Below are 15,973 nucleotides of genomic sequence, written 5' to 3'. Positions count from 1 at the left end.
GATGGAAGAGAGAATGTCCAGGGTGTGTGGCATCCTTAATTATGTTGCCTGCTTTGCTGAGGCAGCGGGAAGTGGACAGAGTCAATGGATGGGAGGCTGGCTTACATGATGGATTGGGCTACATTCACAACATTTTGAAGTTCCTTGCGGTCTTGAGCAGGAGCCACATCAAGCTGTGGTACAACCAGAAAGAACGCTTTTTATGCTGCGTCTGTAAAAGTTGGTGAGAGTCGCAGCTGACATGCTAAATTTCCTTAGTCTTCTAAGAAAGTAGAGGCATTGGTGGGCTTTCTTAACTGAAGTGTCAGCATGGGAGGACCAGGACAAATTGTTGGTTACGTGGACACCTAAAAACTTGAAGCTCGTAATCATTTCTATTTCATCTTCATTGATGTTCTCCTTAATGCTTTCTGCAATTGATGACAATCTCCTTTGTTTTGTTGACATTGAGGGAGAGATTATGGTTGTTGTACCGGTCCACCAGATTTTCTATCTCATTTGTGTATTTTGTCTTATCATTGTTTGAGATCCAACCCACTACGGCGGTGTCGTTGGCAAACTTGAAAATCAAATTGGAGGGGAATTTGGCCATACGTTCGTCGGTGTATAAGAAGCATAACAGGGGGCTGAGAACACAGCCTCGTGGGGCATTGGTGTTGATGATGGAGTTGTTGTTGCCTATCCTTACTGATTGTGGTCCGTGAGTTAGAAAGTTCAGGATCCAGTCGCAGAGGGAAGTGCCAAGGCTCAGGCCACGGAGTTTGGAGATGAATTTCATGGGAGTAATAGCATTAAAGACTGACTTGTGATCAATAAATAGGAGTCTGACATAGGTATCCTTGATATAGGTGTTCCAGGGTTGAGTGCAGGGCCAGGGAAATCGCATCTGCTGTGGACCTGTTGCAGCAGTAGGCAAACTGTAGTGGATCCAGGTAGTCCAGGAGGCTGGAATTGATTCGTGCCATGACTAACCTGGGAATAATTTCAATTAAAAGGATAACTTGTGCTTATTTAATAAGTTCAGCACTGGAGGTGAGAAAATTAAACAATGGCTGATCCATCTCTGACCTCCTAATAGGGACAAGAGGTCCACAGATATTTCAGTAAAGAATTTAATGATTTGTTTAGTTCCCAGATCAAAGAAAGTAAAAGCAAGCTGCAAGCATGGGGGTTTCTTGTTGGAAACAGCAAGTCTGCAAAGGGGACTGTTAACTATAATAGAAATATAAATTATCCATGAGATTTGCAGAATCAATGAGTTGCTTTAATGTAAAAGACAACTACTTACATTCTGTTTGGGAGCATCGACAGTGTGCCATGCTGCCACAGGGATGGACTGAGAGAGAGCAAGGGAGATTACTTTGTTTTAATTTATCTATGTGTGTGTGTGCTCATAGAAACAAACCATCAGTAATTGACTTGGTTGGAGCTTAGAGGCAGAGTGTGAAATCTGTTAGGAGCGGCAAGTACCTGTTCAGCCATAAACTGTACAGGAGTTGTAACTGACAGTCTGAGATAACACAGTCTGGGTCAGTTCAAAGCCGGGACAAGGAGCAACAGCAGAGGCATTTAGCAACAGATCTGTTCCTGACTTTTAAATCACTAAACATGAATACAGTGAGGCCCAATATTGAATTGGGAAGTCCATAGTTTGAAGGGTTTGAAAAAAAAATTAACATTACTTCACCAAAAGCTAATGGAAGGATCCTCATGAAATTTCATATTTCAGAGAATAGCTAGTTCACAGAGGTGAACTCCCACTGAATTCTGGAAAGCTGATACTTAGTTTGATGCTATAAGATCTCCTTCCACAAAGAAACTCTTGGGTGAGATTAAGAAGCATAAGGGGAACTGGATTTAGAGTCTTGACAAGCTCTCTGTTAAGTTAGTACTGCTTGCTGTGTTTAAGTTTTGTTACATACAGAAAACTTTGTACTTGTTTAAAAACATGAGATACTGTAACATGATTAATTTCAGTGCCTGGGTGTTTGAATTTCTCCTCTTTAAATATTAACAGTCTCTATGGAGATGGTAACAGGCTATGTGTTTATTAAAGCCAAAATACTATGGATGCTGGAATCTGAAACAAAAACAAAAAATGCTGGAAAATCTCAGCAGGTCTGACAATATCAATGGAGAGCGAATAGAGCCAACGTTTCAAGTCTGGGTGATCCAGGGCTCTGACGAAGAGCCATCCAGACTTGAAACATTGGCTCTATCCTCGCTCCACAGATGCTGTCAGACCTACTGAGATTTTTCAGCATTTTCTATATATTGCTGCTTTGCAGTCAATCTAAAGCTAGCAGGAAAATTGAGTTACATAATAAACTTTAGGCATTTAGTAACTCAGTAGCCAAACTTGGATTGAGATTTCATGTTTTGACTTTTCAAGATTGTAAACTTTGTAAGTTGTTGTGAGTGCACCATTTGTCTTGAATGTACCTATTAAATGTTTAATAATGTCTTTCAGTTGAGCTTCAGTTTGCAGCTTGAGCCTCGGCCTGATAAAGTCCGTATTCAATTTGAAGGTATCAAAGCTACAATGTGATGGCAAGTAATATTTTTCAGTAAGCCAGAATACCGTAAGGAGAGTTAGCTGTTCAATCCCAAGTTTTACTACAGTTAGCTAGAAATGAGGTAAAGGCGGGCTAGCAAGGAACTGAGGTTCACCAGGCCTGGCCTTTAACACTGAACTAAAATCAAACATGATATTCTCAAAATCACATTAGAGAGCCTATTCCAGATGGATGCACTTGATCTTGCATCATTTCACCACGTCTACTCCATTTGTTGATGCTACTGAAGTTACGCAAGAAGGATCACTAAAAATGAGTTAGAATAGTAAAATTAATTGTTCAAAAAGAAAAATTATATTTCTTTGAATATTTTAAAGTATTTATTAAGAGTGTTTCTACAAGCCACTGCTGCCCTTTTTGAAATATGTTCTAATAAAAATGACATTACTGGGCTCCCTATCAGTTCTGCAAAGTTTGCTGCAGAACATTAACTCAAACAAAACTGATATTTAAGTTATTGTTGATAAAGCAACATTCTCTGGAAAGTTTGTTGTACTTTCGCATAGCCAGAGTACATATTGGCCTGAGCATCAACGTTGTAGGTAGTAAATGATTTACACTCCTTGGTGACCTGAAAAGCAAATTGGTGGGACATAAATACCTTCAATTATGACAACCACAGAAAGGTTAGTGCTAATATTAGGAGCGTTATTTTTGTCATGAGGTTTACTAAGCATCAGTTGAGCTCTGTCACAGATAGAGGACACAATTTGGTGGATAGCAAAGCGCCCAAGCTGTATGTTGTGTGGCGTGCACAATAAAATTGCATCTGGCCATCATGCAGCTTGAATGAAGAGCTGAACTCCCTCTACGTTGTTCCAGCAACATGCCTATCTATGACGAAAACCTCTGGCACACAGTCACTTCCTATCCCAGGCAATCTTGGGAATTTCTTGAGCAAGCTGCCAACTTGGATCCAATTTATTAGCAGTTCTGTGCTGTGGATCCCTGACCCAATGTCACTAATCAAAATTCATTTCACGCGGATCTTGTATTCAGAAGAGACTCAATGACAGGATTCTATTTTTTTAAGTCAAAAAATACCAAAATGCTACTGGGGAAGGAGGAAATCAATTACTTTTCACAAGTGAATGCCAGGATTTGCTCATCTAATTAGGGAAAGGGTGAATCAAAGGTGAACTTTTAGTTCCTTTGCGGGGGGAGAAAATGTTTCAAAGTAGGACAGCTAAAAATTCTGCCTCAAATAAATATTACAGCACCAAAGGAAGCTTTCAGCTGTAGATTTCCACTTAATCCTGTTGTTTTGCCCTTTCTTCAATTCCATGCCAATTTATCTTTCCATTTTTCAGAACCGCAACAAACCATGCCTATCTCCTGATTCTAAACCATTCCACTCCTCCTCTCTATGACCGCTACAATGTACTCCTCCAAAAAGAAAATGATGAATAGCATTTTGGAAATATTTCCCAAAGTTTCTGGAAAGGTAAAACAGGTTTGCAGGAATTTTGCATTTAGCTAGCACATTTTAGCGAGCGGAAGCTGATACTGACAAAGCAACTATGACTGCTGGGGAGAATGATTCTACTAGAAAGAGAAGGTATGATACGGTTGTGTAACAAGAAGTTGCGTACAGACTCATGGCCTTTGCCTTTAGAGATGGTGTGCACAGGATAGGTAACAGGCAATGTTTATGCTCTGTTACATTTGCCTAAACAGAAGTGCTTCAGACAGGTGCTATCGAAAGTGCTGAATATGTCATACGTAAATTGTAAAGCGTCCTGCGTAAATTGTTTTGTTGTATAAGTTGTTCCATTAAATGTAAACAGTATCAACTGAATATTTCCACAGCAGCATTTATACCAGTAAATAATATGCAATGTATACACACTGATGTAGCATCTCTTTTTACAGAGGAAAACTGCTGATAAGTAACAAAAACTGAATGCAACTAATAAATTACTACATACATTGACCTCCTCTTTAACCAGCCACGATCAACCCCAAATTATTTTTCTACCACTTGCACAAATAACATGTTTAAATCTACAAATTAGTCGTCTTAAATCAGTTGTTCGGCTGAGCTGTCTTGATATTACCAAGCTCAGGAAAACTAAACCCATCCTTTATCGCTTTGAAATGTCTCTATTGTTGCAGCTCCGTTGCAGTTTTAAATTATGAGCCCCGTTTTGTCTGATGCGGAGTGTGTTTTCGTGTTCGTTTCGGTTCCTCTCCTCGAGTAGTTCGGTTCAACAAGGATGAATTGCTTGCACGCCTCGGATTTGAAACAGATCATGTGGCAGATCGTGGATTTGGTGTTTATAAGAAGAAACTATGTGACATTAAAATGAGCAGACACAACCATGACCTTGTGGATGGAATCACTGGAAGGGGGAAAAAAAAGGTAATTGGAGAGAAATCTCTTATTGAAAATGAAAATCAGTAATTTGACCATAGCTGGTCAAAATGTCACAAAGGATTCATGCAATCAATTATGTTTTGGAATAATGAGTATTATTTCAAAAAAATAGGGAGAAGCAGGATGGCAGCTATGGAACTGAAAATACAAACAGCTTTAATCCCCTTGGTATCATTTAGACAATCGTTGAATCCCTACAGTGCAGGAAGAGGCCATTTGGCCCATCAGGTCTGCACCGACCACAATCCCACCCAGGTCCTATCCCCGTAACCCGCTGCTAACCCCCCTGGTACTAGGGGCAATTTAACACAGCCAATCCATCTAACCTGTACATTTTTGGACTATGGAGGAACCAGAACACCCGGAGGAAACCCACACAGACTTGGGGAAAATGTGCAAACTCCACACAGACAGTGGCCCAAGCCGAGAATCGAACCCGGGTCCCTGGAGCCTGTTAGGCAGCTGTGGTAACCATTATGTCACCACGTCGCCCTCATTTAACAGTCATACAAAGTGCTGTCTGCACTATATCAACTCAGGTCATAAATCTATTTCGTTTATTTCAGTTTTACAAAGGTTATAAATGTGTCAGCGAAATTAAAATGTATTTTTGAAATTGTACACATTTAACAAGATGTGTGAAAGTTGCTCACTGTAATGACATGCTATGCAGAAAGCACTGCACTTTGTAAACAGGAATAAACTGAGCTTCTACCAGTGGTAAAGAGAGTGCAACTAAGACATGTAAGGAAGGACATCTTAGAATTCCTTCTTAGTTTATATCAACTAACTTAAATCATCCAACTGACAGGGGTACAGTTGCATTGTCTTCCCAGGCCAGAGAAGGGGGTCAATAAAAAAGGCACAATTCCTAACCCTGATGGCCATTAATCAGGATGTGGAGATGCCAGCATTGGACTGGGGTAAAAATAGAAAGAAATCTCCCAACACCAGCAGGTCTATTTGTAGCAAACGCCCCAAGCTTTCAGAATACACTGTTCCTTCGTCAGGTGGGTGGAAGCCATTAACCAGGACAGAAATAACAGTGATGGCTCCTGCTCATTGTCTGTATTCTCACATCAGCAAAGTTTACTTAAGTGATGTGTGCAGAAGTGTAAAGCCACCTCAAGCAAGAAGCATTCCACCACCTGTAATCCACCTGCAACACCAGTGATCTGTAATCCAATATGAATCTATGCCTTCAGGAGAAAAGTTAAGGGGAGAAAACTGACAGTGAAAAATAATAAGCATTAAAGGTATGATAATCACAGAAACAGACAGGTGTATAACTCACTTGCACCAGAACATTCAATTCTTTTAATTGCCTCCAGGTAGGTTTTTCCAAGCCAATCTTGATAGGTCTTTTTCTCCTCAACTGAAATGATTTTCTCAGTAGAATCTTTAAAGAGCAGATCATTTCCATCATAGGCTGATGAATTAAACATCTGAAAGCCATAGGAATTATCATCCGGTCCAAAGAAAGCCTAGAAGAAAAGTGCATTTATGTACCATTTAATAAGGCTTTGCATACAATGGATGACTTTGGAGGGATTGTCATATATGAATGCTGACTGCCACTCATTTAAGACACAACTGACTACAACCACTAAATGTTACCAGTCCATTTTTGATGGTGTTATTTGAGGAAAGAACGTTGACTAGAGCACCAAGGGGACGCCCCACTTTTTTTTGACCATGTCCACCTGAGCAGTAGGTGGCAGAGTTTATTGTCCAATCTGAATGGCAGTACTTTTGTCATTGTAGCACACTCTTAGCACTTCATTGGAAGGTTAGTTCAGAGAATACACTTAAATCTTGAATTCTCAGTCAATGGTTAACCAAATAGACAGAAGAGAGATCATAAACACAAGTAGCCGCCTCCCACAGTAAGCTTCAACTAAAATAATAATGTCTTGTTCTTTGTCTTGATCTGGAGTCTCTACCATATCACATGGTTCCTGGAATGAAAGGTACTTTAAACACAAGGGAGTGTTTGCAATATGGTACTTCCAGAAGGAGACTTGCTTGAAAGAAGCAAGATCAGTGATCCTACAATGCTATAATGCTGATTTCTAATGAGCTCAGGTCCCTACAGAATTTGCAGAATCTAAAAGTTAAAGTTTAAAGTTTTATTTATTAGTCACAAGTAGGATTACATTAACACTGCAATGAAGTTACTGTGAAATTCCCCTAGTCGCCACTCTCCGGCGCCTGTTTGGGCCAATGCACCTAACCAGCACATCGTTCAGACTGTGGGAGGAAACTGGTGCAACCAGAGGAAATCCACACAGACATGGGGAGAGCGTGCAAACTCTACACAGTGACACAAGTCGGGAATCGAACCCAGGTTCCTGGAGCTGTGAGGCAGCAGTGCTAACCACTGTGCCACTGTGTAGTCCTATTAGTCAATCTTAACAAAGTTTATTTTTTATCAGAGTTTTGATATTTACTAAAGTGGCTACTGCCTCTGCTCTGTAATATGCTAGAAGAATGAGAACCAAGGTAAGTGTGATAATAAGAATTGCGAGTGAGTGAGACTTGGGATGAACCTAAATTAGTGTGGCAGAACAGTGGACAAATTTGGAGGATCCATGACCAGCAAGAAAAACATTGGAGTAATGTGAGTCTGGAGCAGAGTTGATTTGATTTGATTTATTGTCACATGTATTAGCGTACAGTGAAAAGTATTGTTTCTTGTGCATTATACAGACAAAGTATACCAGTGAAACCCAGTCCATCACTCAAACCAGCCTCCCAGCCATTGACACTGCCTTGGAAAAGCAGCCAGCATAATCAAGGACCCTACACACCTCGGACATACTTTCTTCCATCTTCTTCCATCGGGAAAAAGATATAAAAGTTTGATGTCACATACCAATCGACTCAAGAACAGCTTCTTCCCTGCTGCTGTCAGATTTTTGAATGCACCTACTTCATATTAAGTTGATCTTTCTCTGCACCCTAGCTATGACTGTAACACTACATTTTGCACTCTCTCCTTTCCTCCTCTATGAATGGTATGCTTTGTCTGAATAGCACACAAGAAACAATACTTTTCACTGTATGCTAATATATGTGGCAGTAATAAATCAGATCAAAGATAGAGTAGGGGATAGGATGAGACACTGCTTGACTGGGAGTATAACAAGCATCAGGGTCCTAGGGCAATGGCACTTGCTGCAAATTAAGACCCTGCAGGCTAAGTTTGGATGACAAGTTTTTACTGAGGGTAGGATGTAGAGAAGGCAGCCAGTGTGTTATAACTGTTGAGTTTAGAGTAAACAAAGGCATGAATGAAGGCTCAGCAGCAGATAAACTAAAATGTGGCAAAGTTAGGTGATGTTCTGGAACTGGAAACAGGCAATTTTAATAATAGCACAATAAAATGAAATCAAAAGTTCACCTTGGAATCAATTAACCACTGCAGGAGATGCATTCATACTTGGAAAGGCAGAATTAGAAACATGAAAAGGCAGTAGCATGAGGCTGGATGATAGCACAATCACTGGAGGATGTTGCGGTCAACTATCTCCCTTCCTAACAACATGTGGGTCTTCCTGTGCCCCACGGTCTGCAGCAATTCAAGAAGGTGGCTCTCCATCTCTACCTCAAGATCAGTTAGAGATGGGCAATTTTAAAAAAATATAGAAAAATCAAGGCCGATGAGGAAAGATAATGCACCATGGTCACGATTACGCTGGATATTATTTGTGCTTTGGCTACTCAAGTGATGGATGAAGGTCAGAAACCAAAGCACAGTTATTCAAATAGAGAGTTTCAGGAGGATTGGCCATGGAGCTGAGCATGTTCAAGAATCTGACAGATGAAGTGCAGAATGCGATGGGCCAGTAGTTGTACAGATGTATGGATGATGCGATTTTGACAAAGAAACAACAATAGCAATTCTCAAAGGGAAGTATTGTTAATATCTGCTAACATGCAGGCCACGATGGAGAATTAAGTGGTCAGTAATTGAGGGGGAAAGGGAATATGGGATGAGGAGAACAAGTCATTAGCTTAATGGCTAAAGATAAGCATGAAGAGAGCTAGGAAAATTGAGTGAATTTACAGTTTAAAAAAAAATTCAGGACTGGTATGGTGGGACAACATTGGGAACCAGGGAGAGCAAAGGTGCTGGATCAACTTTGAGGTAACAAATTCAAACTCCTCAAAACTAAATTAAGGAGGATTAGGATGAGTGATTCATAGAGATGATTAATCAAGTTGTTGAATCAAGTCAAGGTGTTCAATCTTCCACACTTAGTGTGATATCTACTTTGCTAGCTCTTCATTGCTTGGAAAAGCAACTAAAATACAGAGATGGTGCCTGAACTACTTACCTGTCCTGCATTAAGTAAACCAAAGACAGCAGTAATGGACGTGGAGGGATGAACCATCACTGCGTGTGATGGAACCCTCGCCAAATTACAGTCTTTCCACTGCATCACTTCTGCCCGTGCCCCATTCAGGCACAGTAGCTGGTAATCAGTGGACTTTAGGTTCTTAGCCCATGGTTCCTTATTTTTTCCTAATGATATAAAAAAAAATTACATTCAAAAATCAATGAAATTTGAATATCTGGTACAGCTTAACAAGTATAATTTAAAACAACGAAAAATATTCTCCCCAATAGACAAAAGGAATACATGGATTTTCAGATATTTAAATAGTTACAAAAAATAAATCACTTGGTAGTAAATTATTAAAAAAAAAGACTGCCTGAGTTAGAGAATTGTAAAGGAGCTGAAAGCAAAGCATAAGGCAAAATATCTTTGGCTTGGCAGAATGTGGATATCGGTATGCCCTCGGGGAAAGTGATAAGTTTATTTATTAGTCACAATAGGCTTACATTCACATTGTTATGAAGTTACTGCAAAAATCCCCTTGTTGCCATACTCTGGCGCCTGTTTGGGTACACTGAGGGAGAATTTAGTATGACCAATGCACCAGTACATCTTTTGGACTGTGGGAGGAATCCAGAGCACCCGAAGGAAACCCATGCAGATACGGGGAGAATGTGCAAACTCCACACAGGCAGTGACCCAAGCCAGGAATCGAACCTGAGTCCCCTGCGCTGTGAGGCAGCAGTGCTAACCACTGTGCCATCGTGCTGCCCGGCAAATGGCACGGAAGAATGTAAAAACAAAGGATGCTGTTTGAGAGGGCAGTTATGTGGCAGATGAATTTCAATGCAGAGAAATGTGAAGGAACAGGTCTTGAGAAAAAGAGCCAAGTGAAATCAAAATACGACTGTAATGATAGAAATACATTATTTATGTGAGAGGTATAGAACCCCTGGCAAAATAGGGGTGGAAACAGAATCTATAATAGCTTTTGAAAGATAAATCTTTGAAAAATAAATATTTAAAAAGGGGTTGAAAAAAATAGTCAGGGAGTGCAAGAAAGTGAATGTTTACTTCAGAGCAAGCTTTGGTGTGGTGGGCCAAATGCTGTAAAAATCTATAATACTAAGAAAATATGTGTCAGCAGTTTGTGGAGATGGAAAACGAGACACCATAGCACAAGAAGCTCAAAATGATATTGAAAATAATACAGCAAAGTGCTAACAATTTGACGTCTGATATTAGATACAAGTTGCAAAAAAAACTACAAAAGCTGAACTTGTATACGGTAGAGAAAACTGAGGACCTCAAACCTATTGAGGTACATTTTGCATTAGATGTAACAGTGAGGTTTTCAGTGCTCACCATTATAATGGAATAAGTTGAAAAGCAACACTGGAGTGCCAATAGATGAACAAATATGGAAGTTGCTGTCCAATCTTTCCTCCTCCTCCACAAATCTTGCTACATGAGTAACTCAGTTAGATGCCCACATAAAGGCATGAAGTTGTCGAACTTCCCCACTAGTTACCCACTAAACATGTCAAAAAATGATGTGGAGATGCCGGCGTTAAACTGGGGTGAGCACAGTAAGAAGTCCCACGACACCAGGTTAAAGTCCAACAGGTTTACTTGGAGTCACGAGTTTTCAGAGCACTGCTTCTTCATCACCTGATGAAGGAGCAGCGCTCCGAAAGCTCATGATTCCAAATAAACCCGTTGGACTTTAACCTGGTGTTGTGCGACTTCTTGCCATATCAGAAGAAATTAAGACTAGTGCATTCAAGGTGTAAGTGAATTTCTAGAGTTGTTTAAGTTTTCACTGCTGCCAAACAACTGCTCTATCATTGAATATTTAATTTTGTAAGTGTAGAGTCTCATTCCTTCAGATATTAATTCAAAAAAATTATCTTACTTTCTATACATAATAATACAATTAAATATGCTAATTTATACGGTCTGATTTAGAAGTTCCCTGCCTGAGAAAGGATCCTTCAATCCTACTGGTTGAAGAGTCATGGCCATTGTTTGTCCTGAGCAGAGGGAACTGCACTTGACAAGATCTCCAGTATCCCGAAGTTAGTGTAGCCCATGAAACTAAATGAGGCTGAATATTTTTGGTTTGACAGAATATGGGCATTAAAATGCCCTGGGGAAAATGGCAAACTGCAAGGAAGAATCTAAAACATTGGAGGTTGGTGGAATGTGCAGTAAGTGGCAGATTAATTTCGATGCAGGGAAATTTCAAAAGCCCAAAAAGTTTATAAACCAAGTTTATTTTACTTATTCGTCACAAATAGACTTACACTAACACTGCAATGAAGTTACTGTGAAAATCCCCTAATCACCACACTCTGGCGCCTGTATGGGTACACTAAGAGAGAATTTAGCATGGCCAATGCACCTAATTAGCACGTCTTTCAGACTGCAGGAAGAAACTGGAGCACCCGGAAGAAACCCACGTAGACACAGGGAGAATGTGCAAACTCCGCACAGACAGTGACCCAAGCTGGGAATCGAACTTGGGTCTCTGGCGCTGTGAGAAGCTGTGCTAAACACTATGCCACCGTGCCGCCCCAGACTGTGGGGCAACTGTCAGTGTGATGAAACATTGAACAATGTTCCTTCACAGCTGGCTGCAGAATTGTACTTTTAAACATAGCTGAGAGTATTTATTGCCAAGCTGAATCCTAAGAAATTGTTTAATAATTCTTGATAATAACAATTAACAGTCACAGGATAATGCTCCAAGAGGAAACTGACAATAAAATTAGTCATTTTAAGATGGAGTTGACAGGCATTTGTGATGGGATTAATTAATTAATCCTCAATTGTGGTGAATTGTGTATTCTGTGTTGAACATTAGAGCTTATTGGACAGTTCAATAATGGTATTTTTATGGTCTACCTATTCCAACATTCATTTGACTAAGATAAAGGAATAAAAGTGAGAAAAAAAAAGAAAATACCTGGGCAGGAAGATTGTGAGGGAGAGATTCGAATGGAAGCGGAGAAGGGGAAATATGTAGGACAAGTGTGGAAGAAAAATAGGCAGGATTATAAATTGAAAGGAAATTCATGACTGAAATAGAGGATTTGGAATATCATGGAAGATGGAGAAATAACTAGAAGAGCCAACTAGACTTACCATCAGTGTTATCTAAAACCGTTGTATGTTTAACAAATGCTACGTCTCCTACTTCTGCAAGACACCTATTGATTTCAAAGAAAATAAGTTACTTTCATGTCATTTCTACAACACACAGAAATTATGCTGGTACAGCAGTACTAAATATTCATGCAAGAATGTACTGTGCTAGAAAATTTCTGAACATCATTTCTCCCTTGTATGCAATGAATTCCAAATCTTGAATTGTGTGCTTAAATATACAATTCAGTACGTTTCATCCTCCTTCTCAATTTGTGCCCTTGCCAACTCCGCCGGTGACATATTTATTTGTAATTAAAGCACCTTATCCGAGTGGTACACTGTACAATTAGACTGAGTAGTCAGAGACAAAGTAACACTACTCGTCACCAATCTGGAAGAAAGCTGCCCATAAAATTCTGTCACTTTCTGTGGCATAGACATCCTGTTTTCTGATAATGGTTTAAATTTTGAATCAAGTCATGGAGATTTCCAGGGGTGCAGCAACACTGACATCACAAAAGCAGGATGAGCAGCCAATCACACTGAGGTAGTTTCACCGACAGCAAACCAGGAAGTTAGAAACATTGAATCCCTTCACCGGAACAGTGGTTAGCTCTGCTGCCTCACAGCACCAGGGACCCGAGTTCGATTCCCAGCTTGAGTCACCGGCTCTGCGGTGTCTGCATGTTCTCCCTCTGTCTAAGTGGGTTTCCACCAGGTTCTCCAGTTTCCTCCCACAATCTGAAAGAAGTGCTGGTTAGGTGCATTGGCTATGCTAAGTTCTCCCTCAGTGTACCCAAAGAGGTGCCAGAGTGTGGCGACTTGAAGATTTTTACAATAATTTCATTGCAGTGTTAGTGTAAGCCTATTTGTAACATTAATAACAAATGTTAACTTTTCTAATTTAAATTCTTGGACACTGAAACAATTGGAGTAAGATGGGAACTAAAATGTTATAAACAAACTTCAAACAAAACTTAAAGAACATAGAATTTTATCATAACAAAGAAATTTGATATTTCATTACCACAACATTAGCATTTCATGTCCTGTGAGGGTTTTTAGCAGTAATACAAAAGTCTGATGACACATACCAACTGACTCAAGAACAGCTTCTTCGCTGCCGCCATCAGACTTTTGAATGGACCTACCTCGCATTAAGCTGATCTTTCTATAACACTACATTCAGCACTCTCTCCTTTCCTTCTCTCTGTACAGTATGCTTTATCTGTATAGCACACAAGAAATAATACTTTTCACTGTATACTAATCAATGTTAATAATCAATCAAATCAAAATCCCTCAATGTCAACAAAACGAAGGAGATAGTCATCAACTTCAGGGAGCATAGTGGAGGACATGTCCCTGTCTACATCAACGGGATGAAGTGGTAGTAGTCAACAGCTTCAAGTTTCTAGATGTTCAGATCACCAACAACCTGTTCTGATCTCTCCACGCCAATACTATAATTAAAAAAGCCCACCACACTTCTGCTTTCTCAGGAAGCTAAGGAAATTTGGCACGTCCACTATGATTCTCACTATAGATGCAACATAAAAATCATTCTTTCTGGTTGTCGCCAACTTGATATGGCTCCTGCAAAAAAAACTACAAAGGGTCATGAACGAAGTCTAGTCCATCACGCAAATCAGCCTCCTGTTCATTGATTCTGTCTACACTTCCCACTGCCAAGAAAAAGTTGCCAGCATTATTCAGGATCCCGCGCACCCCAGACATACTGTCTTTCACCTTCTTCATTGGGAAAAAGATACAAAAGTCTGAGGACATGTACAAACCAACTCAAGAACAGCTCTTTCCCTGTTGTAATCAGACTTCTGAATGGATCTACCTGACATTAAGCTGATCTTTCTCTACACCCTAGATATGACTGGAGCACCCGATTCTGTACTTTCTAGTTTCCTTCTGTATGAATAGTATGCTTTGTCTGTATAGGGCACAAGAAACAACACTTTTTACTGTATAAATGTGACAGTAATAAATAAAATTTTGAATTTTGTACACTGTTGCTTTAAAATGATCATATGAAGCACTTTGGGGTATTTTATTATAAAGCGCATTTAAAGTAAATGCTGCTGTGACATCTCATTCAATGAAGTATAACTTTGTCAAGAGTTTTTACAGTGTGACTGAGTGAAAGTTTTTGTTATTTCATTGCTTGCTTAGGGATTGCAACCTGGAAGACCTCAACTGCATACTCCTTGGAGAAGTATAGGATCACTAATTGCAAGTTCTGTTGATCTCTGCGAACAAGTGGACAAATCATTAACAGTAGCATCACAGGTCAGCAAAGCAGTAGCATTCATTCCCAGGAGTTCAGAACTCGAAAGTAGAGATATTGTTAAACTTGTATAAGGCCTGGATCAGATTAAACATAGATTAAGAACATAAGAAATAGGAGCAGGAGTAGGCCATCTAGCCCTTCGAGCCTGCCCCACCATTCAGTAAGATCATGGCTGATCTGTCGTGGCTCAGTTCCACATTCCCGCCCTCTCTCCATAACCCTTAATCCCCTCGCTTATCAAAAACCCATCAACCTGTGTCTTAAAAATATTTAGCGAGGTAGCCTCCACCACTTCAACGGGCAGAGAATTCCAGAGATTCACCACCCTTTGAGTGAAGAAGTTCCTCCTCAACTCCGTTCTAAACCACCCCCCCTTTATCTTGAGGCTGTGCCCCCTAGTCCTACTATCCTTTCTGAGCGGGAAGAGTCTCTCCACCTCTATCCTATCCATCCCATTCATCATCTTAAACGTCTCAATGAGATCTCCCCTCATTCTTCTAAACTCTAACGAGTACAAGCCTAATTTATTCAGCCTCTCCTCATAGCTCAACCCCCTCAACTCCGGTATCAGCCTAGTAAACCTCCTCTGCACTCCCTCCAAGGCCAAAATATCCTTGCGTAAGTACAGCGCCCAAAACTGCACACAGTACTCCAGCTGCGGCCTCACCAATGCCCTATACAGCCGCAGCAAGACCTCCCTACTTTTATATTCAATCCCCCTCGCTATGAAGGCCAGCATCCCATTCGCCTTCCTGACCACCTGCTGCACCTGCAAGCTGGGTTTTTGCGACTCATACACAAGGACCCCGAGGTCCCTCTGCACCGTCGCCTGCTGCAGTTTTTACCAAATATAGGTCTGCTCTCCATCTTATAAAAAGGGCATAGAACCATTAGAGAACATGCAAAATATTTTTTACAAGGATACTACCAGAAATAATACAGCAGTTGGGAAAGATTGCATAGGTTAGAGATTTTCTTCTCTTTAGAAAAATGACTTAGAAGAGACTCCATAGAAGTATTTAAAATTATGAATTTCTTTGATGAGGGGTGAATGTGGAGGAAATGTTTCCAATTGTAGCAGAAGCCAAAACTAAGGGTGATAAATTTGAGATCGCTACTAATAAATACAATATTGAAATGAGAAATTTATTTGCTTGAACAGTGGTTAGAATGTGGAACTCGCTATCACAAAGTGGTTGAGGCAAACAATTTACATGCTAGGAAA

At 40.2% G+C, this 15,973-nt stretch overlaps 1 protein-coding gene across 2 annotated transcripts in view; it reads right to left on the bottom strand.

Moving 5' to 3' along the window:
* Nucleotides 1-4,374: 4,374 nt before the first annotated feature.
* Nucleotides 4,375-15,973, bottom strand: part of meltf (melanotransferrin) — a 53,664-nt gene continuing 42,065 nt past the window's right edge. For both annotated transcript variants that reach the window (XM_080185839.1, XM_080185838.1), the window contains exons 13-16: nucleotides 12,444-12,508; nucleotides 9,294-9,481; nucleotides 6,248-6,437; nucleotides 4,375-4,918 (exon numbers count right to left, since the gene is read on the bottom strand). In XM_080185839.1, the coding sequence (XP_080041965.1) occupies nucleotides 4,854-4,918; nucleotides 6,248-6,437; nucleotides 9,294-9,481; nucleotides 12,444-12,508 (508 nt within the window). In that variant the 3' untranslated portion in view covers nucleotides 4,375-4,853. The remainder of the gene's footprint in view (nucleotides 4,919-6,247; nucleotides 6,438-9,293; nucleotides 9,482-12,443; nucleotides 12,509-15,973) is intronic.

The sequence above is a fragment of the Carcharhinus amblyrhynchos genome, chromosome 3, assembly GCF_965287045.1.
Source record: "Carcharhinus amblyrhynchos chromosome 3, sCarAmb.v2.hapA, whole genome shotgun sequence".
NCBI classification, from domain to species: Eukaryota; Metazoa; Chordata; class Chondrichthyes; order Carcharhiniformes; family Carcharhinidae; genus Carcharhinus; species Carcharhinus amblyrhynchos.
This window is presented reverse-complemented; position numbering and strand designations above follow the sequence as displayed.